Raw genomic sequence first — 26,191 nt, 5'->3', positions numbered from 1 at the left:
TGACTCTCGTGTGCTGCTCCCAGCTTTCCCTCCTCCTTCTGACTCTCGTATGCTGCTCCCAGCCTTCCCTCCTCCTCCTGACTCTTGCAAGCTGTTCTGAGCCTTCCTCCTCCTCCTGACTCTCGTGTGCTGGTCCCTCCTCCTTCGGACTGTTGCGCGCTGGTCCCCCCTCCTTCTGACTCTTCATGTGCGCCCAGCTTTGCCTCTTCCTTCTGACTCTCGCGTGCTGCTCCCGGCTTCCCTCCTCCTTCTGACTCTCAGATGCTGCTCTCAGACTACAGTGCGAAGGGTCCCTAGACACACGTTTGTTGCCTGCCGTATCCACGGAGCCCAGCACACAGCGGGCTTGCAGGAGGTGTTTGTTGAATGAATCAGCGTCAGTCAGTGTGATGACAGGGTTGACCATATCTCTGGGCCAGTTTATCTACTAACGTAAGAGCTGTTTCTAAGGCCAAAATGACACACATAAATCACCCTTGGGGATTTTGGAGGACTTTCGTGGTCCACCAACAACTCCAAGATTTTTTTTTTTTTAAGTGTATTTATTTTGAGAGAGAGAGTGCAAGCTCGGGAGGGCTAGAGAGAGAGATAACCTCAGGCAGGCCCTGCCTGCCAGCACAGAGCCCGACACGGGGCTCGAACCTACTAGGCCGTGAGACTGTGACCTGGGCCGAAATCAAGATCCAGACGCTCAACCGACTGAGCCACCCAGGCGCCCCTCCAAGATTATTTTTAAGTCCTGTTTGTCTACACTGGGACCATTGTATGCTGACCCAGCAACATCCGATGGATTTAAATGCTGTAACAACTTTCTATTTAAAACTTTGTTTTTTTTAGAGTGGTTTTAGGGTCACAGCTAAATTGAGAGGAAGGTACAGAACTCTCCCACTTACCAGCTGCCCCCCACACGCATCACCCTCCCCACTGGCGGTGCACCTGTCCCTCACGGCTGTTGACCCACACTGACAGGCCAGCACCACCAAGAGTCCAGGTTCCGTGAGGCTCTCTCTAGGCGGCCGCGCACGGACGTGTGACCCGGGCCCACCATTCCAGAGCCACACAGAATAGTCCCACTGCCGTGTGTGCTCTGCCTGAAGCCTCCCACCCCGACAGCCGCTGGTCTGTTACCGTCTCCATAGTTGGGCCTTTTCCAGGGTGTCACAGAGTCAGAGTGCTACAGTATGAAGCCTTCCCAGACCGGCTCGTTCACTTGCTAACGCCTTTAAGGTGCTTCCGCGTCTTTTCGTGGCTTCGCAGCTCACTTCTTCTCAGCACTGAATAATCCACCATCTAGACAGACCACCCGTTATTCACCCGTCCGGCTGCTGAAGGACAGTTACGGACAAAGCTGCTGTAAATATATGTGTGCACATAAGGTTTCAGCTCCTTCGGGTAGATAGCAAGAGGCACGATTGCGGGGTCGCGTGGTGAGAACGTACTAGTCCTGTCACGAGTCTCGCCGACCTGTCTTGCGAGGCGGCTGCCCCGTTCCGCGTTCCCGCCGGCAGGGCCTGGGATTCCTGCTGCTCCGCGTCCTCGCCAGCGCCCGCCGTGACGTGTTGTGGGCCGTGGCCCTTGCGACAGGCGCGTGGTGGCGTCCCCTTGCTGTTTTGTTCCACGTTTCCCGGAGGACACGCGACGTGGAGCCTCGTGTCCGGTGCCTGTCTGCGCTCTGTGTCTCTCCCCTGCTGGGGTGTCGTCAGGTCTTCGGCTCGTTTCTTGCTTGGATTGTTCTCACGTTGGTGAGCGTTTGGAGTTCTTCGTGCATCTGGGTAACAGTCCTTTATCAGATGTGCCTTCTGTGAACTGTCTCCCGGCCCGAGGCTTTGCCTTCTCGGTCTCTCGACGCTGCCTTTTGTGGAGCACGAGTGTTGAAGGTAATGACGTCCAGCCCATCGGTTCCTTCTTCCATGGGTCTTACCTTCGGTGTTGTGTCCAAAAGTCATCGCCACACCCAGGGTCCCCCGGGTTCTCTTCTGCGTTCTCTTCCAGGAGTCCTGTGCTTTTTCATTCTTTGCCCAGTTTCACGTTTAGGTCTGTGACCCGTCTTGAGTTAGCTTTTGTGAAGGACGTAAAGTCTGTGTCTAGATTCTTTTTTCCCCCGGCACGTGGACGCCCACTCGTCCCAGTTCCGTTTATTGGAACGGAGCCTCTGTGCCCTGTTGGGTGACCAGGTCTGCGTCTGGGTCTCTGTCCTGGCCCATCAATCTATCTGTTCCTTCAACAGGACCGCACTGTCTTCGCTACTCTGGCTTTATAGAAACTCTTAAAGTCAGAATGTGTCAGTTCTCCAACTTCGTTCTCCTTCAGTGTTGCGTTGGCTCTTCTGGGACTTTACATTCACTTAGTCAGTATCTGAAACGTGACCTGCTGGCATTTTTATTGTGATTGCCTTAAGTCTATAGATCAAGTTGGGGAGAACTGACATCTTAACAATGTTGAGCTTTCCTGTCCTTGAACACGAAATTCACATAACGGCTGTCCCATTTATTTTATTATGTTCTTTTTTCTTTCATTTATATACCACCTTTGGTTTAGTTTTTACTTCTTTTTCTTAATTGCACTCAGTAGGACTTCCGGTACAATGTTGAAAAGGAGTGGCAATTTGGGATCTTAGTGGAAAAGCTTTGAGTTTCTCGCCATTAAGTATGACTTTAGCTCTGAGGTTTTTTACAGATTTTCTTTATTGTGTTGAGGAGGTGCCCCTCTATTCCTAGTTTGCTGAGAATTTTTACCATGAATGGGTACCAGCGTTCGTCAAAATGCTATTTATGTGACCATATGATTTTCTTTTTCAGCCTATTGATGCTATGGATTACATTGATTGATTTTGGAATATTGAACCATCTTCCATTTGGGCTTCATGCATAATTCTTTTTAAGCACTACTGGATCCGATTTGCTACTATTTTGTTGAGGATTTTTGCATCTCTGTCCATGAGAGGTAACCATCCGTGGCTTCCTTTTCTTGTGACGTCTTTGTCTGGTTTTGTATCCGGGTCATGCTGGCCTCATAGAGTGACTTAGGAAGCTTCTGTCCTTCCTAAGAGATGGTAGACAGTTGGTGGAATTTCTTCCTGAAAGTTTGGTGAACCAGTGAACCCATCTGGGGCTGGTGCTTTCTGTTTGGGGAGGTTATTAATTATTGATGGTTTCTTGGATCCATGTAGGTCTGTGGAGATCGTCTATTCCTGTGTGAGTGTCTTTCAGGGAAGGGGTCCGTCCACCCCGTCGGGGTCACATCACATCTGCGGTCCAGGACTTGGTCAGAGGACGCCAGCTTTTGGTTTTGTTGATTTTCTTCATTGGTTTCTGCTTTTAGAATTCTTACTTCCTTTCTTCTGCTTACTTTGGATTTGCCTTTCTTTTTCTAGTTTCCTAAGGTGGTAAAGGAGAGTAGCGACTTGTAGATCTTTCTGCGCGTCTCACACAGGCACTCGATGCTGTGAGTCCCCTCCAGGCACTGCTTTCGCCACATCCTACGAATTTGGGTTAAGTTGTGTTTTCATTCTCGTTTAGTTCAGATAGCCTTTCGTTTCTCTTGAGATTTCTTCAACTGTCGTGTTATTTAGAAATGTTTTGTTTAATCTCCACGTATTTGGGGATTTTTCCAGCTTACGTCTCTTTCATTGATTTCTGGTTTAACTCTATTGTGTTCTGAGAGCAGAAATCATAGAACTGGTGTTTTTTTAATTTGTTGCGGTGTTTTTCATGGCCCAGAACGTGGTCTGTCCTCGTGAGTGTGCCACAAGAGCTTGAGAAGGACTTGTATTCGGATGCCGTTGGACAGAGTCGTCTGCACATATCCGTCGTAGCCAGTGATGGGTGGTGCCGTTGTTAAGCCGCGTCCTCACTGGCTCTCTGCTGGCCGGGTCCGTCCATCTCTGACAGAGAGTGTGGAAGTCTCTAGACACAGTGTGGATTGACCTGCCTCACGTGGTTTGGCGCTCTGCTATTAGGCACATACGTGCACAGGCTCGTTGGTCGCGTGGAGATCTGACCCTTTGTCATTAGGTAGCGAGTGGCCGCTCACTCCCTTTTCATAAACAGGGATTGGTTTCGTGTTTCTTTCTGGCGTGTTAATGGTGTTTTGCTGTTTTACAGAGGTCCTCAAAGCAGGCAGTGTCCTGTTCCCTGAGCTCCTGGCTAGAGAGACAGAGGCTGTCGTCCACAAGCACCGCTCTCCTGCCCTCTGCCAGCAGCTGCTACAGCACCTGCAGGCCCAGCCGCCTGCCCAGTGAGCAGCAGCCAGCGCGGAGCGAGCCCCGAGCTCCCGTGCTCCCCTGGGCCGGGGCCGGGGCCTCTCCACCTCACAACACGGCACCTTTGTGCCAACGACCTAGGACACTCACAGGCAAGACTTTGATAGCGAGAGTATTGCAGGAAACGTGTGCAAGATTCTCCCAAGACACTTCTCGGGCCCGGCAGTTTCCGAAGTAACATTCGCTGAGCGGCTTGTGTACTGTCATGTTTCATTTATTACAGTTCATTGACAGATCTCCCCAAAACCTGCGGGTAATTTGAAAGTAGAACGAGATGGCACCTGCTCACCCCGGCAGCCGAAGCATCCTGTTTGTTTCAAAGCTGCATGCACCTGCTACGCTCGTGGGTCAATATCTCTGTCTTGCGTAAATGCCCGCCTCACCGAGAAGGTTCTTGACTCTTTTTCTTTCAAGCAAAAGTTATTAAAAAGAAATTTTGTTCTTTCTTTGTGTTGTGTCTACTAAAACTTAGCATCACAGTGAACAGTCTAAAAGGAATTTGAAATCTTTATCAGTTACAGTTTTCCGTGTAAGATATCCTGGAACTCGGAGTGTTAGTGGATACATTCGGTCATGATATTTTTTTCTTATGCAAACGGTGTTGAAAATACAATGTTTTATCAGATGTAATTTTGGTAGCTCTCCCATATAAGCAGCAGTAAAGTAAAATGGGTTTTATTCTCTAGCACTTTCTACACCCAAGTGCCTAAAAAATTTTATTTTAAACGGATATTATTTCCGTAAGCCAAATATTTATGTTACCAGGGAAAAAAATACTGTGTGTATTTTCTAACAATCAAATACGAACATTTATGCTTAGGTGTTTGAAAATCTAATTAAAAATATTTATTACAGTTATTTTGTATGCCTGTGTTAATGTGCTTTAGTAGTTAATCAACATTTTTAGAAATCGCTTATTTTTCCCTTAGCTCTCATCCCCCGGCGACCCTGCCCCGAGATCTGGGTGGCGGGCCCCAGGCTCTCCCACTGCTGGGTGCAGTGTCCTCTCTGGACACCAGGTGGCAGGAGCTCCAAACCCCATCACGCCGGCCGCCAAGCTCGTGGGGCCCTCGGCGGGCGCACCTGAGTGTGCGGCGCAGGCAGGGAAAGCGGGCCTGGAGAGGCAGCGGGATCCAAACCACGCCGGCCGCCAGGGAGAGGCAGGACGTTGTTTCTGCACATCTTCCAGGGGAAGTGTGCAGAGGCAGCAGGACAGTGAGTCAGTACCACTCGGCGTGACGTGAGCAGGTGTGTGTCCAGAGAAAGACACAAAGGCTCAGCTGACGGGGTTAGCGATCTAAGTGCCTGAGAACCGACGTGTCCTTGGCAAGTGTTACGCACTCTTCGCTCAACTCCTCAAGTGTTCATGGAGCCCTACCCTCCCTGTGCTGGTGGCCGAGGACAGGGACACGTAGAATTTGGTCCCTGAGGGGTGTCTGGGGGTCTCAGCCAGTTAAGCGTCCAACTCTTGATTTCGGTTCGGGTCATGATCTCATAGTTTGTGGGATCAAGCCCGCCCCGCATTGGGCTCAGTGCTGACAGTGTAGAGCCTGCTTGGGATCCTCTCTCTCTCTTTCTCTCTCTGCCCCTCCCCTTTTAGCACTCTCCCTCTCTCTCTCAAAATAAATGAAAAATAAACATTAAAAAAAAAAAAAAACTGGTCCCTGAAAGTTTACAGCATTATTGAGATGTAATTTACGGAGCTGTGTGCCAACCGCCGTGGCTGGTTCAGCACTGTATCATGCGAGGGCCCCCACCCACCCAAACCCGTGTGCAGCCGATCCCTGCCCACATTCCCAGCCCCAGCAAGCACCGAGCTGCTCTGTGTCTAAGGCGGTGTGTGTTCCGGATGCTTCATACACGTGGGACCGTATGATAGGTGGTCTTAGGCGTCTGGCTTTTTTCACTTAGCGTAGTTTTTGAGGTTATCTATTCGCGCACTGGTTCGGGGATCGGCACCTCTTTCTGGAAAGCGCCAGAGGGTAAATATTTTAGGCTTTGTGGGCCCAATTGTCCCAACTCTACTGTTTTCCACTCACCTGTTGATGGGCACTTAGGTTTGAGGCCATTATGAATAAAACCACTCTGAGCTCTGTGGTACGCGTAGATGATTCATGGCCATCGCTCTTGGGCGGGTACCTCTGAGTAGAATTACTAGGTCATGTTTGATACGTGTTTGTGGCCCCGGTTGATTGATTTATTGCTGTTTTTCCCTGCTTCACTGAGGGATGCCTGGCCTACAATTCACTGCACATACTTAAGTGGGCACTTTGAGAAATCCCGACACGCATACACGCACGGAACCACCACCACAGGCCAGACGGCCAACCTCCCCGCCACCCGCAGGCGTTCTCTCCCGCCCTCTGCCCGCCTCCGGGCAACTCTGATCCGCCGTGGTCACTGCCCCGCAGTCTGCCCTCCGTGGGACTGTACGTAAGCGGACACAGTGTTTCTGGTCTCCCTTCCTCGCCCGCGTTCCCAAGGCAGGACCAAGATGCACCCACGTTGTAGCGCCGGTGGGTGGCGGCTCGTTCCTTCCGTTGCCGAGCAGTAGTGTTCCGCCCTGTGTCTACGCCACACCTGGTGGCCGTCACAGAGATGGCCTCTTGGGACACTGTGTGCACGTCGTCGAATGGACACGCCTTTCATCTCTCTGGGGCGGACGCCCAGGAGGGGGGAACGTCCAGCCGGAGCGGCGGGACCACCTCGTCCGCCCACCAGCACCACTGTCCTGCCGACACGTGACACGGCAGCGTCTTTAACCGGAGCCACTCTAACGGGCACGGAGGGGGACTTCGGGATGGCTTCAGTCTGCATTTCCCTAACGTCTAACGATGCGGAGCCCCTCCCACGTGCTTGTCTGTCTGCCTGTATGACTTCACTGGTGAAATGTCTTAAAATCTCTTGCCCATTTTTTCAAAATGAGGTCTTCATATTGAATATGAGATATTGTGGATACGAGAGCTTCGTCACGTACGGCTTGCAAATATTACCGCTCGTTCTGGAGCTTATTTTCATCTTCCTCTTCGGGCTTTTGTTTTTGAGTAACCTCCGCATCCAGCGAGGGACCCAGACTCACAACCCGAGATGGACAGTCGTGCGCTCCACCAGCTGGGCCAGCCGGGCGCCCCTCGAAGAACAGAAACTAGTTTCGAAAGAGCATATCAATGTTACTTTATTGTGTTTTTTGTGTTCTAAGAAATCTTCACTGAAATGCAAGTTTCACTTCTAAACTTTAAGAAGCTCAGAAAGTTCTTTACACAGAGATGATTCCTCTGCCTGCCCCTACCTACAGCACCAATCAAAGGCAAGCTTCACTTGCTCTGAAAATCTCCTTTCTGTGGCCTCTATGAACACACGGCATGTCTCTAGGGGCAGTTGGTTCAAGATGAAACATGTAGCCCCAGACATGCCCGCATAAAGTGCAGTAGTGGCTAAACCACGCTGTATAGAATGAACCGTATGTAAGAGGAGAGAGCTAGCCTGTTTGCGCTCATGCGCATAAACTAGTTCTGGAAGGGCACAGAAGAAACTCGTGAGGGTGGTGGCCTCCGGGGAGGGCGCCTGTGTGACAGCTGCAGTGAGAGTTCTATCTGTGTCCTTTGGTGTCTCTGAATTTACTTTCTTATAAAAATGTTGGGGTGCTTGGGTGGCTCAGTCGATTAAGCGTCCGACTTCAGCTCAGGTCATGATCTCGCAGTTGGGGAGGTTGAGCCCCCATCGGGCTCTGCGCTGACAGCTCAGAGCCTGGAGCCTGCTTCGGATTCTGTCTCTCCCTCTCTGCCCTGCCCCTGCTTGCACTGTCTCTCTGTCTCTCAAGAATAAATATTTTTTTTAATGTTTGTTCATCTTGAGAGAGTGAGCTGCGGAGGGGCAGAGAGAGGGAGGATCCCAAGCAAGCTCCTTGCTGTCAGCACAGAGCCCAACGCAGGGCGTGATCTCCGGAACCATGAGGTCATGATCTGAGCAGAAATCAGGAGTCAAGACGCTTAACTGACTGAGCCACCCAGGCACCACCCCCCCCAGTTGTTTTTCAACCACTGAATCAACATGGTCATTTCAGGGACCGTTACCCTCTTTTCTCTACTTGCACACGTGCAAACTTTGTGTGAACATTTCCATAATTGAAAGTGTTACAACCCTGAAAAACAATCATGGGACGATCTGGAAGGCACAGGCTCAGACTGGTGCTGAGGCCACCACTCCCCAGGGCGGGGGGTGGGGCGTCCCCTTTACTAGACTCACCTTTCCAGTCGCCTTACAATCAGGGTGGAAAATTAAGTTTTCTCTAAAGAAAAAGCTTTCTTCCTGACTTTTCTCCATCTTCCGGACTGTCTAAACAGCCAGGGTCATCGGACATCCAGTCACTGCCTGTGTGATGTCAGACACGAGGGAAAAATTACTACGTATTACTTAGGGTGGGCTACAGATTTTCAGAGGCCACGGGCAGTGCGGTCGTGGATGAGAACTGCTGTCCCGGAAGGGAGGCTGCAGCCTGGACTCTATTCCCCCAGCCCCTCCTTTGACCTGGGAGTGTCCTTGGCCTTGTCCCCAGGGTCTGAGCCTCCTTCCTGTGACTCTTCCTGGCTGGGGCAGGGAGGCCTGGGACCTGCAGCGAGGACAGCAGCACTTGCTGATTTGTCCCCAGGCATCTGCGCGGGGTTTTCCGGTTTGGGACAGTGTAACTTGGAGACACGGCAGTGCCTGTCGCTGGCGGACGAGAAAGAGAACCATAGACGGAAGAACCTATGAAGAAGCCTAAGTGTTCTCTCCCGGGCCTAACTGCCGGGCGCCTTTATCCTCTAGGACTTCGTTAGTTTACATTTTTGTCCTTCAGAATGTGAGTTGGCCGTTTTGGCTAAGATTGAGCGCAAAGAGGTGCAGCGACCACGGCAAATGTAAAACCGGGAAACACTGCCTTTTACATGAACGCAGGCGAACTGGCTTTGGTGTGCAACATTGGCAATGTTTCGGTCGACAAGCAACAAGATCAACTGTTCTGGGCTGTGTGCACGCGCAGGGGCGTCCTGGTTCTAGTGCGAGCACACCCACCAGTCCTGCCGCTTGCACACCGGCAGGTGACCGAGGCTGGGCAGGTCAACAACCTGCTGGAAACGGTCCTCCTGGGGAGGCTTCACTCGTCCTTGAGAAGGGGCCCTGGGCCTCCTGGCGGGATGGCGGCCCTTGCCACTAACCCTCTCATCAAAGGGCTTTAACCTGCACATCTTCCCCTTATTCACGACGTGAAATTTATTCTTGAGAAACCACTGTGAACATTTCACACACGACTTGAAACCCCTGATGAAACACGTAGTGGCAAAACCACGATTAGGCACTACCAACTTGTCTAGGACTCGCTCTAGGATAAAACCCTATCTTCCCCCAGCTGCGTGGCCCGGGATGCCTCGGATCGGAGCCCAAGAGCCCACCGCCAGACATGGCGGAGGCGCCAGCGTCACCTAGCAGCCGGTGCCCACGCCCAACATGCAGGGCTGGGTGCAGCTGGGGGCAGCCGGCGTTCCCTGCCCCCGGGGTTGCTGGGAGGGTCCCCGGCGCCCTCCCGCCCCGGCCCCCAGCTCCCCTAGCGCTCGCGTCCCTAGCACCCCCAGCACGCCCGGCGCCCGCCCCCACAGCCCCCAGGGCCCTGTCGCCTCCGAGTAGCCTGACAGGTGCCCACGCTGTCGCTTGGGGCACGTGACCACCAGCAGACGACCCGGCGAGCGCCGCCCCGCGCCTTCGGCAGGCGACGCTCCGGAAGACGACGGCGCGGGCGCCTCTGCGCCGTCGCCCCCGATTGGCCGCATCCGGGTCACGTGGCCGCGCCCCTGCTCTGGAGGGTGGAGGTCCCGGGTCCGAGCGCCTCCTCGCCTCCTCGGCGGTGGCTGGTGCGAGGGTGGCGTTGTCCCCCTCCCCCTCCCAGAAATGCACCTGCAGTCCCCCGGGTGTTCGCAGCCTGCGCTGCTGGCGCCGGTTCGAGCCGAGCGTTCTTCCCTCGAAACAGCGGCCAACCGCGGTCAGAACGACCCGTTCGAGGTCAGAGTGTCCGTCTCCCGAGCGTCGGTCTGACCCAGAGGAGGTGCTTGGGCCACTGGGCTTCGAGCCCAACCTCACCGGGCTCACTCCCCCCCCCCCCCCCCCCCCCCCCCCCCCCCCGGGGGGGGGCCCCGGGGGCGAGGGGGGGTGGTGCCGACCGACTGCAGACCCGAGTGCGGCAATTAGCCCTTCTTCCTGGGGTGGGGGCGGGCCGGGAGCCGAGGCCACACCCTGCACCTCCAAGTGCGGCCCGGACCGCGGGCACTTAGCCCCCCCTCCTCCTCCGGGGTGCCCCGCCCGTCGAGGCCTCGCCCCGCACCTCCGACTGCAGTCGCCCGCCCCAGACGCCGCCCTCAGAAGAGCCGCAGGGCCCCCTCCCCCACACCCCCTCCGCGCTCCGCTGCGGGGAGTCCACCTGCTGCCCGCCGCAGCCTCCCGGGTGGGAAGCACACCCCTCGGGGACCTGGGGTGGGAGGAGGAGGCCGGGAGTGCCCTTCCTTCCCTCTTCACCACACCCCGCTGCTGCTTCCGAAAGAGCCTCTTAACGAACGGGCGGGTTCCAGGGCCGGCACCATCGGGAGAGCACAGGATGAGCCCGATGCGTCCTGTGTCGCTAGAAGGGAAGGAGGCGCTCACCAACCGATATGGGGTGTGCAAGGGCCCAGGAGCCAGCCCGGAGGAGCTCCCGGCGGCCCAGGCTGGAGCAATAATGAGCACAGAGGTAGTGCTGTTGGGTGATAACTGTTTTCGTAGCTGAACACCCGCGAGTCCATAGCGCTATAAAGAAACAGCAGCCAAGTCGGCGAGGGAGAAGGGCCGGCCCTTTCCTGTAGAAATATCACAAGAGATGTAGTAGGGGTGGGGGAAGCCGGGGAGCCACTCGAGGCAGACGCCACCGTGGTGCCTCTGCCGTGGCGGTCACCGCGAGATCGGACGGTGCTAAGATCAGCGAGCAGAAGCGGTGATGAAGCGACGGCATGGTCCCTGATGCAGTAACGCGTTGAGAAAGGCCCAACATCACTTCTGTGGTTTTCTCGCCAGGATCCTGGGAACAGGTCAGAGAAATACAGCAAGACATTGTTCAGCGGAACAGAGTGCTGTCCCAAAGGGCCACGCTCCCGGCAGATAAGGCAGTCCTCAGGAGCTGTCCCAGATCGGAGCTGTGTGAGGAGCGTGACAGCCAAACGCGACGTGGGGCTCTGGACTGGCCCAGACCGGGAAGAGTACGTTAGTGGAAAACATGAAATCTGAATCAAGTCCGGAGTCAGTTGACAGTGTATGCCCCGGACTGAATATATTCGCGTTTTCCCCGAACTTGGCCTTTGAAACCTAATCCCCAGTGTGATGGTGTCTGGAGGCGGGACCTGCGGGAGGTGCTGAGGTCCTAAGAATGGAGCCCTCCTGAATGTGACCCGCGCCCTCATAGAAGAGCCTAGAGAACCAGCGTGTCCCTTCTGCCACGCGAGGACGCCGAGAGAAGACAGCTGTCTCTGAACCAAGAGGCGGGCTTTCGCCAGGCACCAACCTGCCGAAGCCTTGGCTTTGGACTCCAGCCTCCAGGACCGTGGGAAGTACACTCTTGTCGTTCTGGCTCCCCAGCCTGTGTTATTTTGTTCCGGCAGGCCCCACCAGACCGAGACACTATTGCACCAGAATTAGCTACCTGGCTTTGATATTTATGCCATAGAGCTGTAAGGCGTTAACGGTGGGAAAAGCTGGGCAAAGCATTTGCGAATTGTCTGTGCTTTGTTTTGCTTTGTTTTGTTTGCCAGATTCAGGTGGGCCAGGGTGAATTCATCCTTCTCCTGGGCTGGGGGAGCAAGGGGAGTCCACGTCCAGGCTGCCCTCGTGTCCCGGAATGGGGTGAGCTGATGGGAAGCTCGGGTGGTTGCCCTTCATGGGCTCTCGGGTGCCCAACCTGCCTTTACCGGCTTGGCGAATACGGATGTGTCCGGCAGGGACAAGCTCGGCAGATTGGAGAGCGACGAGGAGCCCAGGTTGGGGGGCTTACGGGTGAGCAGGAGGAAGCTGGCAGGAGGCGAGCTTGAGATGGCCAGCGTGTCATGGGGGCCACATCAGGTGAGGTTAGAGAAGGAATCCTCACCCACCCCTTCACATCTCCCACCTCCATTTAGTACGGTTTGAGTATCCTTTTGGGTTTTTCTCAATTACCTGTGTAGCATTATGTCCTATTTCATACTTAAAGCTCTGTGTCTGGTCCAGCAGCTTGGATGGTTTCTGCGTCCTCTCCCACCACAGAAGAGAGGGATCCCACCCTCCCCTCGGCCTCCCGTGCCTCCACCGCCTCCTGGCTCACGTCACCTTTGCTTTTGCCTGGACATTGTCCAGGCTGCTGCTTATCATTAGAAGAGATTGTGTTGCTTGTAGGCTGATGCCAAAGTCTAGAAGTCAATCAGCAATATTTTCCCTTTATGGCTGCTATATGAGTTTCATTTCTTGAACAACCTTTTGAACTAGCATTTCTCTCTTAATGCCCGATGGCCTTAAGGAAAATGATTACATTCCATGAATAGCCCAAGATGTTGCCATAGTTTTCTTTGGGCCATATTTGCACAGCTCATGGTTACAGCTTTTCATTTTATTTACTGAGTTTCTGATTGCCTTCATTTTTTCTCGTTTTCTAAAGAGTGTGCCTTCACCGTATCGTCAGTTGACACGGCCTCTCGTGCTAGATCTTGCCCCAGTTGCCTGCCTTTTCCCCCGGAGTGGTCAGTCCCAGAGCTCTCCAGCCTCTTTGCTGTCCAGGCCTGCTGCCCGGCCGTCACTGTGGCCATCACCCCACGAGCCTCCGGACTGGCCCACTGCTCAGCTGGTCCCATGCTTCCCCTGTTCTCGGTGTCCTTGGTTCTCTGACATACGTTACAAGCAGGTCCTCAGAAAGGGGAGTCTTTGCGCGCTAAGAAGGCCTTTAATTTGCCGTCCTAGTGGACGTAGACTTGTGGATCCCAAGTCTCCCCTCAAATTGTGAAGGCACAGCTCTGTTAGTGTCTTGCTGTTGACAGTTTGATGACGCTTCCTTTGTAAGAGTCATGAGTTCAATTTCTGGATGCTTTTAACATCCTTCTTTATCCCTAATGTTCCGAAATTCCACAAGAGCAAGTCTAGACGGAATCTTTTCTTCATTTATTCTGCTCCGTGCAAGTGGGGCCCTTTTCTTAGTCTTCTCTGTCGTCTGGTTACAAGCGTCTGTGTGCATGATGTTGCACGTGCTGAATGTGTCCCCCTCTCCTGGCATCTCACCTGTTTTCTTTCCTCTTCTAACTCCTTTTCTTTTTGGATCATTTGATGATCTATGTCCTGAGATAGATATTTGACTTTATCTTCTAACCTTCCTATTAACCATTTTATTTCTACCACTTACTTTTTAGGATTCCCTTTTATTTTTAATGAACTTTATTGATATTTGATTTACATACAATGAAGTGGTCCCATTTTAAGTGTATGTTCTGATGAGTTTTTATGCCACTGTGTGAGTATCACCACCATCAAAATACGGTTACCTTGGGCCCCTTCCCAGTCACACCCCACCCCACACCCAGGCTCTGGGCACCCACCGTCAGATTCGCAGATTGGAGTTGTGTTTTCTAGACTGTCGTGGTCAGCATAATGAGACCCACGTCCTTGCATCTGTCAGCACCTCACTGCATTTTGACTGCTAAGTAGCTCTCTGTTGTGTGGACATAACACAGTTTTTAGACTGTTCGTTGGGTGAGGGGCGTTGGGGTTTTTCCAGCTCACTTTTGAACGCTGCTCCTACGAACGTACAAGTGTACAAGCGTTTGTGTGGACAGGTTTTCATTTCGCCTGAGCAAATACCCAAGAGTAGAACAGCCACGCTGCATGGAAAACACGCGTCGAACTAGATAATAAACCGCTGAGCTGTTCTCCGAAGCAGTCGCCCGTCTGGTATTCCCAGCAGGAGTGTGTGAGTTCCATTTTCCCTGCATTTTTTCCATCTCTTGGTGTGGCCAGAACTTTCTTGATCATTCCAGGTAACTCAGTTTCCTTGACGGGCCTCCCTGCTAAATAGAAAGGATGACGGGGCTTCATGTCCGAGGGTTCACCAGATGTCGGGCTTTTTCTGTGAGGTTCGGAAAGGAAGGAGCCGCTCGAGACCTTACCGGATGCCAGACTGAGGAAGGAATGACTTGGGAAGACCAGATCCCGAGCGCTCCCGAGTGCTTTGGGAGAAGAGCTAGCTGGCGTTTTGACCCGTTGCTGTGTGGCGGGCTTATGGAAGGAGGACTCATTCCAGCTTCAGGCCGTCCCTTGGTGCCAGCCCCACCTGCACCCTGCCCCAACCCCCCACACCTCTTCTGGGGGGGGGAGCCTCCTCCTCCCACACCTCTGCCTGCCCCCTCCCACTGCACCAGTCTGTGAGTCACCTCCGTGAGGCCAGAGGTGACAGCGGAGGACATTGCCCCACTCCTCTCTATCTCGCACTGAGGCCTGGATTTCCATCCACAGACTGGCCGGATGTCCACACGCGTGGCTCAGTAAAGAAGGCCAATTATGGAACAGCGTATATGGCATCCACTTATATAAAAATCTACGTGTACATAGACAAGTGACAGGATAGGCCTTAAAACATTTACAGTAGTTACTTCTTGGTGGTGGGGTTAAAGTTGCCTATACATTTTTTTTAAGTTTTAACACCCTTTCACATACTTTCTAGAAACTTTGGTTATGAGGACAGAAGTTGTATGGTGGCTAAAGGCGCGGGCTGCGGGGTCACTTGAGTCTGGATTTTCAAGTGTTACATCTGCCGCTTACTAGCAGCGAACCCTCGGCCTCAGTGTCCTCACTGGCCATTAGAGCTGCTCCAAGGACCCCGTGAGGCTGCACGCGCAGAGCCCAGCAGAGTGCCGGGCCCACAGCGGGCAGGCTCCATCCAGGCTGGCTCTTATCCTACTATTATGTTAAGGTAAAAAAACAAACGGGGCCTGGGTGGCTCAGTCGGTTGGGCGTCCGACTTGGGCTCAGGTCACGATCTCACGGTTCGTGGGTTCAACCCCTGCGTCGGGCTCTGTGCTGACAGCTCGGAGCCTGGAGCCCGCTTCCGATTCTGTGTCTCCCTCTCTCTGCCCCTCCCCTGCCTGCGCTCTCTCAAAAATAAACATTACAAAATATTTCCTGGCATAATTTTTCCAAGGGTGTGTGTCCATGCAAACAAATAGGCCCAGGGTCCATTTGTTGTACAGAATCCATCCGGCTCATGTGGGTCAGTCCGCCCCCCCACCGCCTCCCAGAACCCAGAGTCAGATACATCGTGTCCAGCAGAAGCATCATGTAACACGTATGCATCTAAATTTTTCTAATGGCTGCGATAGGGGAAAAAAAGAAATGGAGGAAATTCATTTGGATAACATACTTTATTTCACCCAGACCCAGTATATAAAAAAATTATCTCACTAGTCAACCTAAAGCAGAATGAGTTATTTTACATTCTTTTCTTCATACTGAGTCTTTTCAAATCTGACGTGTGTTTACACACACAGCACATCTCCGTGACGACCAATAGGACTTTCAACCATCGTGGTTCACCCGGAACCACCGGGGTTCTGGCTCTGAGCGTCCTACACCCCGGGAAGGCCAGCCGGGGGTACAAAGAGCGCCAGTTTTCCTCAAAGGGTGTGGAAGGTTGGGGGGAAAGTACAAAAGCTTGAGCACGTGGTGGGCGTGAGCAGCTCGTCTTTGACTTTGGCCGTGGGTTGCTGCAGGGATGTCTTAAGGTGGTATTAGGTTGTCCTCCCATGATGGGTTTTTCCTCCCGTTTTCGCTACAACACAGCTTGCCTGCGAAATGGAAAAATAATAAAAGCTGAAAAGCGGCTGCCACCTGCAGCGGGTGTGGCCCCACTGCGGCCTGAGCGACGCCCTCGCGCCCCATCAGAGGCAAGCCTTGCTTCTCTCCCGTCTGGCTCCCGGGTCGCGGTATGCAGGCCACCCTCTCTCCTCTGGACCGGTTCAAGTCCCCAAGCAGGTGGTGTTACAATCTGTGGGGGAATTTCATCCACAGGCAGAATCTGGGGAAGGCTGCTTTCCAGATGGTTCGTGATGGTTCACATGCAGTCTACCCCCTTCACCGTTTTTTTTTTTTTAATTTTTTTTTTAACGTTTATTTATTTTTGAGACAGAGAGAGACAGAGCATGAACGGGGGAGGGTCAGAGAGAGGGAGACACAGAATCTGAAGCAGGCTCCAGGCTCTGAGCTGTCAGCCCAGAGCCCGACGCGGGGCTCGAACTCACAGACTGTGAGATCACGACCTGAGCCGAAGTCGGCCGCTTAACCGACTGAGCCCCCCAGGCGCCCCCCCTTCACCGTTTTTAAGTGGGTCGTTCAGTGGTATTGTGCCGCCGCTCCCACCGTCTGTGTCCAAAGCGCTTTCGCTCTTTGCAGAACAAACCCTGTCCCCGTTAAACGCACCTGCCCCCAGCCCCTGCCCCCACCGCCTACTCTGTCTTTGTGAGTCTGAAGACCCCGGGACCCCACGGAAACAATATACTACAGCGTCTGTCTTACCTCACCGAGCACCACCCATGTCGTGTCAGGTTTCCTCTCTAAGGCTGACATTCTGTGTGCACGGACCACATTTTGTTCATCCGCTCGCTTGTCAGTGGATACTTGGGTGGCTCCCACGTCCTGGCCGTTGGGAACCACGCTGCTGTGAACGTGGGGCAAAAGCATTTCTTTGAGTGCTTCGTTCCGTTCTTCTGGTCACGTACCTGGCCGTGGAATTGCTGGCTCACCCGGGAATCCGTTTAAGTTTCTGAGGAGCTGCCAGACTGTTTCACAGCGATGGCACCATTTTGCCTTCTCATAAACTGGTTAATTTTACATTATGTGAATTTCACCTCGATTAAAAGAAAAGTTAAAAGGGGGGAGTTGCTCAAGGCCAGGATACGGACTCGGGCTTTTCCTCTGAGTGACCTGAGAGCCACGGGTGGTTGTGAGATGGTTCCCATCTGGAGACACGAATCTTGGCACCCTCAGCCGATGACGTGTTGAAAGGAATGCGCGTTGGACAGAAATACGACGTCCAGGCATGGGCATCGAGGGGTTGGAGGGATGAGGAGGCTCGAAGAAGCCAAGGAGGAGCCGGAGAGCCAGGGGACGCGTGGAGCGGGGTTGGGGCGGAGCACGAGCCAGATGAGGCTGCCGCCAAGCACTGGCTTCCGTGAGGCAGAGGTCGGCGGTGGCCTCGGCAGAAGCAAGGAGGGCTCCGGAGAGAGCAAGAGGAGGCTGGGGGAGCGGATCGTCCCTCCAAGGAGAGGAACGAGGAGGCAGGCAGAGGAGGGCCTGGGAGGTTTTTTGAGTTTTGTGGTTCGGTTTTTTGGTGCGAGCGATTTTGCTTAGCAAAGGACGGGGAGGGGTACAAGGTGTCCCTCAGCAGGTTTATGAAAGACACGTGGTGGGGTGATCAGTGTGCCCACCAGAACCCCGAACATGACTTCATTTGGAATAAGGGTCTTTTCAGATCTAATTGCAGTAAGAGTCTCGTGATGGGGTCACCCTGGGTTAGGGCGGGCCCTAAGCCCACTGACGGGTGACCTTACAGGAGGAGAAAGGCAGAAAAGGACACCCACACGGGGAAAGAGCCGGAAGCAGGAGGCCACAGCAAGGACGGCAGGAGCCTCCGGAAGCTGGAGAGACACGGAGGGACCCTCCCCACTTACGCACAGCAGCCTGGAAGAGCCTCCCTCACGAGGCTCCTTGCAGCCCTTGGCTGGTGCTGTTAGGGACACAGGGTGAATAAAACAGAGAGAACCCCTTGTCGACAGTGAGCGTATCCCTACGCGGATGTTGGAATTCTGGAATTTGGGAAAGCTGGCCGGAGCGGGACGGCCACAGCTGTCTGTCTCGTTCCTTCTAGGCATCCCTACGTTGTTCGCGTGTGAAACCACACCAGGGCCTGGGAGCCACCGTTGCCACCCGCAGGGCACAGTTACAGACAGCAGAGGCCAGCAGGTCCTTTGTGGATGACACCCCCCGGCCCAAGGAGGACCCAGAAGCAGCAGGGGCAGGAACCAGCGCAAGAGGGGAAATTGTTCCCCCTCTCCGGGCGGGCGCTGCCCCTGGTAACTTTCCTAACCCGGCTCCCGGCCAGCCCCGCCCCCTGATCTCATGTTGGCCCTCAGAGCCGGGCTTGGGTTTCTGACCCCGGCTTTCCTCCTCCTCTCTCGGGAGTCAGGTTCTGTTTACAAGGCTTTCCTCCTCCTCTCCCTGGAGTCAGGTTCTGTTTACAACTGAAAGCAACCGTGCCAAACTGGAGGCAGGAGCTCCCGGAGGAAAGAGAACCGTTCCCTCTGCGGTCGTTGCCCTCCGTCTACTTCCCTGGCCTCGAGCTGAGACCGTGAGCAGCCGTGTCACCGCCCTGTTTCCACTCCCGCCGGGCTGTGACCAGCAGCAGCGGGGAGGCGGGCATCGCAGGCACTGGCAGTTTGGGAGTGTGGTGGGTGGGCTGGCAGCCCACCAGGCTGTTTGCTTCCCGGCAGAGAAGCAGACCCTGGCTGCCCTTTGTGGGGAGGCCCCCCAGACCCTCCCGCCTGCCTCTCCTGGTCCCTCCCTTACGCGAGGCCTCCAGCACCCCCAGGGGCAAGGTCCTCTCCGGTGTGGAGACCAGGCCGTGGGCTCTGGGTGCAGAGGCCACTTGCGTCATGCTCCTGAAAGCCCTTGTCTTCACGCACGTGATACGTGACAACCAGGAGCGTCCCTTGGCCTGGTGAGCCGGGGTGTGAGGTGACGCCTCGGGCCTGCAGAACGATGGGGTTTCGGAGGTGAGCGACCCACCTGCCCGCACGCCCACGACGTGGGTCCTGAGGCCGTCCCCAGACTCCAGCCTGTCTGCTCCAGAGCTGACCCTAGGTTCCATCCCATGTACTTCCTGCTGTCACTGTTGTGTAGCAGTGGACATCCCTTACCGGTCACCTCCAGAGGGCCGGCCACTGCAAGCACTTTACCTCCATTCTCGCACAGACCCTGCAGGTACACATTATGAATCCTGTTGATAGGGGAGGCCCCTGGGGCTCAGAGAGGCCGAGGACTTTGGCCCGGGCCACACAGCTCCAGCTGGCTGACTCAGGGTGGGTGTGAGGCCAGAGCCGCCGGTCCCCCCAACCCACACTCCCCCCGCTTAGCCCTTGGGGGAGAATAACAACCTACAACCTTCCACTCTTCCCACCTATCGCGACTTTATTCCGCACCTGTGGGTTAAGGCAAAATGGGTTTTTGAGTGGCGTGAAATTATTTTGAAAAAATCACGTTTAGTTCCAAAAAATGGGAAAGTATCAGAGAAATTTGGATTCTGTTGCTTCTCTACCTTGACTGAAATCTGGCGGGTTTTTCTTCATTAACTCTTTGGAATTTATGTGGTTGTAAATAAATAAATTATACTTGTATTCACTCATAGGATACACAAACATACTGAACTCATTTGTTTCTATGATACATGTAGATATTTACGTGATATATAAATGTACTGTTTGTTAACATAGTCTGTATTTAGTCATATTTTAATACCTTCTCTAAATGCAATATAACTTTTTTTTTAAGTAGGGTTCACACCCAGTGCAGGGTCCAACATGGGGCTTGAACCCAGGGCTCTGAGATCAAGCCCTGCGTGAGCTGAGACCAAGAGTCAGACGCTGAACCAGCTGAGTCACCCAGACGCCCCTTGAAATAATGACTCTTTTTTTTAAATGTTTATTTGAGAGAGAGAGAGAGAGAGAGAGAGAGAGAGACAGAATGTGAGCAGGGGAGGGGCAGAGAGAGAGGGAGACAGAATTCAAGGGCTCCAGGCTCCAAGCTGTCAGCACAGAGCCCAATGCGGGGCTGGAACTCATGAACCGTGAGATCATGACCTGAGCTGAAGTCGGACGCTTAACCGACTGAGCCCCCCAGGCACCCTGAAATAATAATTCTTAATAGAACACATAACCACATTGAGTCGAACATTTATTATGAAGATAGCTGTGTCTAAAATTGGTAACGTGTCGTCTCTGCACCGAGAGGCCCCACTTGTGGGTAACGCGCTAGCGAAGCTTCTGCACAAGACACACCCTGGGAGGGGACCGAACACCCACCACTACGAGAACGTCGGGTCAGATTTATTCTGTCCTCAGTGTGGAATACGACACATCCGGCATCAGGGATGGAGTCGAGCCCTCGAAATCACGGGGTTCCAACTCAAATCCTAACGTGGGGGGCTCGCGGAGCAGAGCGGGGCACGCACTGGTGCTCCAGGTGCACTGATACCCAGGGCTGTGCGTCCTTACAGGTACCTGCTCATGTGCGGGAGGGACAGCCACTGCTGATCTGTCCGCCAGCCTCCTAGCTGAGGGAAGACATCGAGGGCTGAGAAGGGGACGGGGGAGCATTAGCCCTATGAATCATCTATCATCTATCTATCCATCCATCCATCCATCCATCCGTCTTCTCCTTACCTAGTTATTTATCTACCATCAATCTGTGTAACATCCCCCACCTCCCCATCAAGTGTGGAAGCAGGCGGCAATTAAACCTGCCTCCATGGCCATCATCGTTGAACCCTTGTCATTTTACCTATTTATTCTCCGTATCCTTCCCTACTCCATTGCCACCCCTGTCCCCAAAGGCATCTGTACCGTATGCTTGGTGTCTTTCTTGTTCCCATGTCCTCATTAGACATACAGCACTGTTTGGGTGTGTTTTCACTTACCTAAATGCTGTCCTGCTGCGGGAGGGAGTCAGTATGTGTTAGTCTGGGTTCTCCAGAGAAACGGAACCAGTGGGAGACACGTCATGTACGCGAGGTATGCACCCACAGGACATCTGGATGTATGTATCATATATAACAAGTTTATGTGTGTGTGTGTATAAATATATGAAATTGTCACATGATTATGGAGGCTCAGACATCCGGTGGCTGGAGACCCAGGGGGCCGTTGCTGTGAGATCCAGTCTGAGTCTGATCCAAAGGCGGGAGAAGACCGATGTCCCAGCTCAAGGACAGGCAGGCAGAGAGAGACAATCCTTTCTCCCTCTGCCTCGTGCTCTATCCCGGCCACAGTGGATTGGACGAGGCCCACCCACACTGAAGGGGGCCATCTGCCCTATCAGTCTGCTGAATCAAATGTTTATCTCATCTGGAAACACTCTCACAGACATGCCCGGAATAATCTGTGAGCAAATATCTGGGCCCCCGGTGGCCAGTCCAGCTGACACATAAAATTAACCAGCACACCATCTTCCCAGTTCGCCTAGGCCGATCCAGGTTGTCGCCCCACTGGGCCAGGGCCCCCCTGTCTGCCAGGGTGTCGGGGTCTGCACGACCGGAGGTGTCCTCACTGCCCCGCTCGACACGGCCAGTGCCCGTCTACCCACTGCCGAGTACAGCTTTTCGTTCCTCCCTAGGGTGTCAGGATGGGTGTCCCGGAAGGGAGGGCCTGCTCAGGTCCCCTTCCCACGGGTCTGGGGCGGGGTGTGAGGTCACGGGGCGCGAGCATCCCTGTGCCCCCGACCTGTGCACCAGCGCTTGGTGGTACCCACCCTCTGCTGCCCGCTGGACGGAGGTGCAGAGGGTAGAAGTTACTTACTTCCATTTGCATTCTTTGGATCACAAGTGAACTCAAGCATCTTATCTTTTTTTTTTTTTAATGTTTCATTTATTTTTAAGACAGACAGAGCATGAGTGGGGAGGGGCAGAGAGAGAGGGAGACACAGAATCTGCAGCAGGCTCCAGGCTCTGAGCTGTCAGTACAAAACCCAACGTGGGGCTCGAACTCACATACTGCGAGATCATGACCTGAGCTGAAGTCAGGCACCTAACCAATTGAGCCACCCAGGCACCCAGACACTTTTAAAATTTCTAAAACTTTTGAGTTAATTGTGCAAAATACAGATAACATCAAGTAGGAAGAGAAAAGCAATCTCCGACGCCCCTACTTGGACAGAATTACAGCTGTCGGTTTTCTGTGCCGTGTGTGCGTGAGCCACGGAGTCCTACGGCCCATGCGTGTTGCGGCGAACCGCTCGTCGCTTCCTAAGTGCGTTTCAAGTCCTGGCCTCTGCATTTACGTGACACCGTAAGGCGCTGTCTCTTTTTCAAGAACTAGCTTTTTTCCTGGACTTGTGTCTTCCTCCCATGATTTAAGGCTACGACGTCACGTTCCAGTCAAGTTCTCTCATTGTGATCTCACACTGACTGTCACTTGAAGAATTCTTTCCACCTGGAAGCCAGTGTCCACACGTAGTCTGCTTCCTTGAACAGTGAGCGAAGGCGTCTCTGTCTTTAACTCCCACCTCAGGGCGCTGGCACCTGCACTCTTCTCTGCCCAGAATGTTCTCTCCCAAGCTCTCTGCTCGTTCCCTCCCTTTGGGTCTCAAGTGTCACCGCCACATTTAAATTTGCAGGCCCCCCACATCCTAGCCCTGAGTCTGCTTTGTTTTCTTCCAAGGTGCTCACCACATTCCCAGACCACAGAAACACACGGTGCTGTTCCCGCATAGCTCTGCCCCCTGGAACACGGGGACAGAGAATTTGCACCTCCGCACCTGCTACAGTACCTGGCACCCAGCAGACATGCGTTCAATCAGTGCAATCCCAGTAAGGAGGACACAGAGGACCGAGGAACTGTCCAGGAGAGTGTGCTGGGTTTGGGGTAAAGGGATCACCAGCCGGCCGGGCGAGGGGGGAAGGTCTAGTGGAGTAGGCGGCCAACAGCGAGAGGGAAGGGGGGCAAACAAGGCAAGCAATGCAAGGGCCCCCATCGCCCCGACGGTGCTCATAGAGAAGTCTCTCCCTTCTCAGGCCTTGTCTCGAGAGGCTGGACTAGGGTCCTCCAGGGTATTCGTCATGGTGCTGACCCGCCTCGCACAGCTATGGTAACGGATGGATTCTTTCAAACCGGTTCACTGGTACATTCCGGTCGCAGCCAGTTCAGTCCAGACGCAGCAACACAGGCTAGATGGGAGCCCGTAAGGGTGGTGAGGGTCGCAGCAAGGGCTCCAGGTGTGGAAGCTGTTCCCCAGCTCAGGTGCTCACCTGAGTGGGCACCACTGGGTTCCTCCCTGATTTCTGCCTCTTTCCCCATCACTGATACTCCCCAGGTGGCAGAGACAAGATACAGGGGAGGGGGGCTGTGGGTTTCCTCCCATCACTGTGTGCGCGCGCGGGCGGTGGGCTTCGCGGAGAAGAGGCCGCTGTCATCTCTGCTTCGACCGCTTCTCCCTTCGACCGCATCCCATCCTGCTCGGTTTCCCCTTTGCACGTGACTCTAGTAAGTGCCTCTGTTTCTATTGTTTTGGCTAAGGATATTTTTGCCCTCCTGCCCCGACCTCGAAACCAAAACGGCTACCTGTGCAGCTATCTGTGCACCTCTAAGGCGACCTGTGCGGCCACCTGGGCTGGCCGCTCCTGCGCACGCGCGGGCGCGGACCCCCCGAACTCCCCTTCAGGGAGTGAGCTCCGGGGTGAGCGCCCATCCGCGGCCCTACAGACGCGGCCTTAGCGCGCGGCTCGGAGCGGAGAGGCGAGTACTCGCTCCGGCCTTCCCGCCCGCCAGTCTGTCTCCCCTTCCGTAGAGGGGGGCGGAGGGTCGCTTCCGGCGCCGCCCGGACAGCGGGCAGAAGTGGACCGGGAGGCACGGGGCGGGGCGCCATCGCGGCCCCCAGCTCCGCGGGCCCGGGACAGGACTAGGGAGTCGGGCGACCGTAGCGGCCCCCCTTCCCCGCGGCAGCGCTCCCGCCTCCGCTCTACGGCCCCCGCGACGTAAGGCCCCTCCCGCCGTACGGCGCGGCGCTTCGAAGCCCCGCCCACTTCTCCGCCTCGGGGACCCGGCCTCAGCTTCCGATAGGCCAGGCCCCTGGATAGGCCGCCTCCTCATTGACCGAGGAGCTTCAGGCGGCGCGCTCGAGATTGGTGGAAGTCCGTGTCGCTCCCGCCCCGCCTCCGGGCGCGGCGCGCGATTGGCTGGCGTCCGCAAGGTCTCCTCTCGGGATCGAGTCTGGGCGGCGCGGACCAGGCCCGGGGCGGCAGCAGAGGCGCCCGGCGGAGGTGGCTGTGGCGCGAGGCAGGTGAGCTCCTGGGTGGGGGTGGAGGGCCGGGGCCCGGCGAGGCCGGCCGCGGGCACAGGACTGGGGCCAAGGCGTCCCTCAACGCGGGCGGGAGCGGCGGGCGGGCGGCGGGCGGCGACCGGCGCGGGCCGAGCCTCGGGCCCCGCCTGGGCGGCCAACGGCCGCCGCCCCCTCCTCAGCCCCGAGCGTCCCCGCACCTGGCCCGGGTTCGGAGCAGGCCTGGCCCGGGGCGTCCCCTCCGCCCGACGTCAGTGGCGTGCCGGGGTCCGGGCGGGACGCTGGGGACGCGTGCGCAAGCCTCTGTCGCCGCCGCCCCCCGCCCACCCTGGGTGCTCCCGCCCCCCGCCCCGGGTACACCCGGGCGACCCCCCCCTCCCCCCACGCATCGTCGATCCCCGCTCCCGCCCACACACCTGGGCGATCTGGCACCCTCGACCCCCCACACCCGTGCGCCCCCGACCCTCCTCACCCGCGTTGCCCCGACCCCAGCCCTCCCCCCTACACACACCCCCGGGCGCCCCCGTACCCCGCCTCCCCCCGCACCCGCCTCATTCGGGCGCCCCTTACCTCTGTCCCTCCTCTCACTCGTCCGGTTCCCAGCCTCGGGGTGCTCGGCCTCCCAGGAGTCCTGGGTTGGGTCGGGGGGCCGCCCTGCGTGTCCGGCTCGGGACGCCCCCGTTTTCCTGCTCTGCGGCCCGCAGACAGAACGCACCTGTGCTGCCGGGCGGGGCCGTCACCCCACGTCGCAGTCGCGAGCCCCAGGCCCGGTCCCCGGTCCCCGGCCGCAGGGAACAACCGCCGGGTAGCCCGGTTGCTGCCGAGCTGCCGCTGTCGGTGGGCAGGGCTCCCCAGCGCCCCCCTCGCTCGGCTGCGTGCCCGTGCCCCTAACCCCACGTCGGAAAGTCTCGGCTCGTGGGCGTTTTCTGAGCTTCCCGGGCTGCTGCCCAGGTGGGAGCTGCCCTGGGGCCTGGGTTTACAAGCCGTTTGTGCCCCCGGACGCCTCGGCCCAGAACCTTGGGTTTGGGTTTGTTTTCATCCATTTCGGTTTATACAGTTATTCCAAGTCGGGAAACTCATGATGGTTAGTTAGTTCTGGGGTATTTTCCCAGATTAGTTGAACCTCTGACAAGTTTCTCCTCTTTACCTTGTTTCAGTTTTCTTTTTTCTGTGTGTTTTAGAAATACTATTACTTTGGCATTGGACCTCTTGGACCTTATTTCTACTGAAAAATAAAATCTTTATCTTTCCCATTTTTTCCATTTTTGTCTTTCTGTTTCACTTTGTAGGCGATTTCCTCAATCTTCCTCTAACTCTTTTATTTGGCATTTTATTTTGGCCACCATATTTAACATTTTTTTCAATGTTTTATTTATTTTTGAGGGAGGAAGAAAGAGTGCAAGGGGGGGAGGGGGGAGAGAGGGAGACACAGAATCCGAAGCAGGATCCAGGCAGAGTTGTCAGCACAGAGCCGGTCGCGGGGCTGGAACCCACGAACCGCAAGATCATGACCTGGGCCGAAGTCAGACGCCCAACCGACTGAGCCACCCAGGCGCCCCTTGGCCAACATATTTTCAATTTCCCAGAGGTCTTTTCCTCTAAAACTTAGTGCCACTTACTTTGTAAATGTGGTAGCACCTCATTGTCTCCCTCTGTAACCTCAGCGTTTGCTCGCTTTGGCATATCTTGGCCGAAATGTTGGGTGATCTCGAAGAGAGTGGGGTCCCGCACGGTCCTTTGGAGGTTCTGTGCACCTGCTTTGGTCTTAGGGCTGTTGGCTGATAGCGGTTGGCTTTCCTCATCTTTAGGTCCTTTTCATGGGCTCTT

The 26,191-nt window shown here is 55.1% G+C and overlaps 2 protein-coding genes and 1 long non-coding RNA gene across 16 annotated transcripts in view; 2 read left to right on the top strand and 1 right to left on the bottom strand.

Moving 5' to 3' along the window:
* DNAAF5 (dynein axonemal assembly factor 5) overlaps positions 1–5,119 on the top strand; it is a 48,108-nt gene extending 42,989 nt beyond the window's left edge. Inside the window, exon 14 of the mRNA XM_049639134.1 lies at positions 4,104–5,119. Within this exon, the coding sequence (XP_049495091.1) occupies positions 4,104–4,240 (137 nt within the window). The 3' untranslated portion in view covers positions 4,241–5,119. The remainder of the gene's footprint in view (positions 1–4,103) is intronic.
* Positions 5,120–15,668: 10,549 nt separating this feature from the next.
* LOC125928367 (uncharacterized) lies at positions 15,669–25,045 on the bottom strand. Its single transcript, XR_007459649.1, has 2 exons — positions 24,935–25,045; positions 15,669–16,110 (listed from the first exon to the last, which is right to left on the bottom strand). It is a non-coding gene; the product is annotated as an uncharacterized LOC125928367 (long non-coding RNA).
* SUN1 (Sad1 and UNC84 domain containing 1) overlaps positions 23,091–26,191 on the top strand; it is a 54,490-nt gene continuing 51,389 nt past the window's right edge. For 2 of the 14 annotated variants that reach the window (XM_049639017.1, XM_049639019.1), the window contains exon 1: positions 24,202–24,367. The gene's annotated coding sequence lies outside the window, so the exon portion shown is untranslated. Of the gene's footprint in view, positions 23,572–24,193; positions 24,368–26,191 lie in introns of those variants that run through there. The other 12 variants (XM_049639015.1, XM_049639018.1, XM_049639021.1 and 9 more) reach the window with 10 other exon arrangements.

The sequence above is a fragment of the Panthera uncia genome, chromosome E3 (assembly GCF_023721935.1).
Source record: "Panthera uncia isolate 11264 chromosome E3, Puncia_PCG_1.0, whole genome shotgun sequence".
Classification (NCBI taxonomy): domain Eukaryota; kingdom Metazoa; phylum Chordata; class Mammalia; order Carnivora; family Felidae; genus Panthera; species Panthera uncia.
This window is presented reverse-complemented; position numbering and strand designations above follow the sequence as displayed.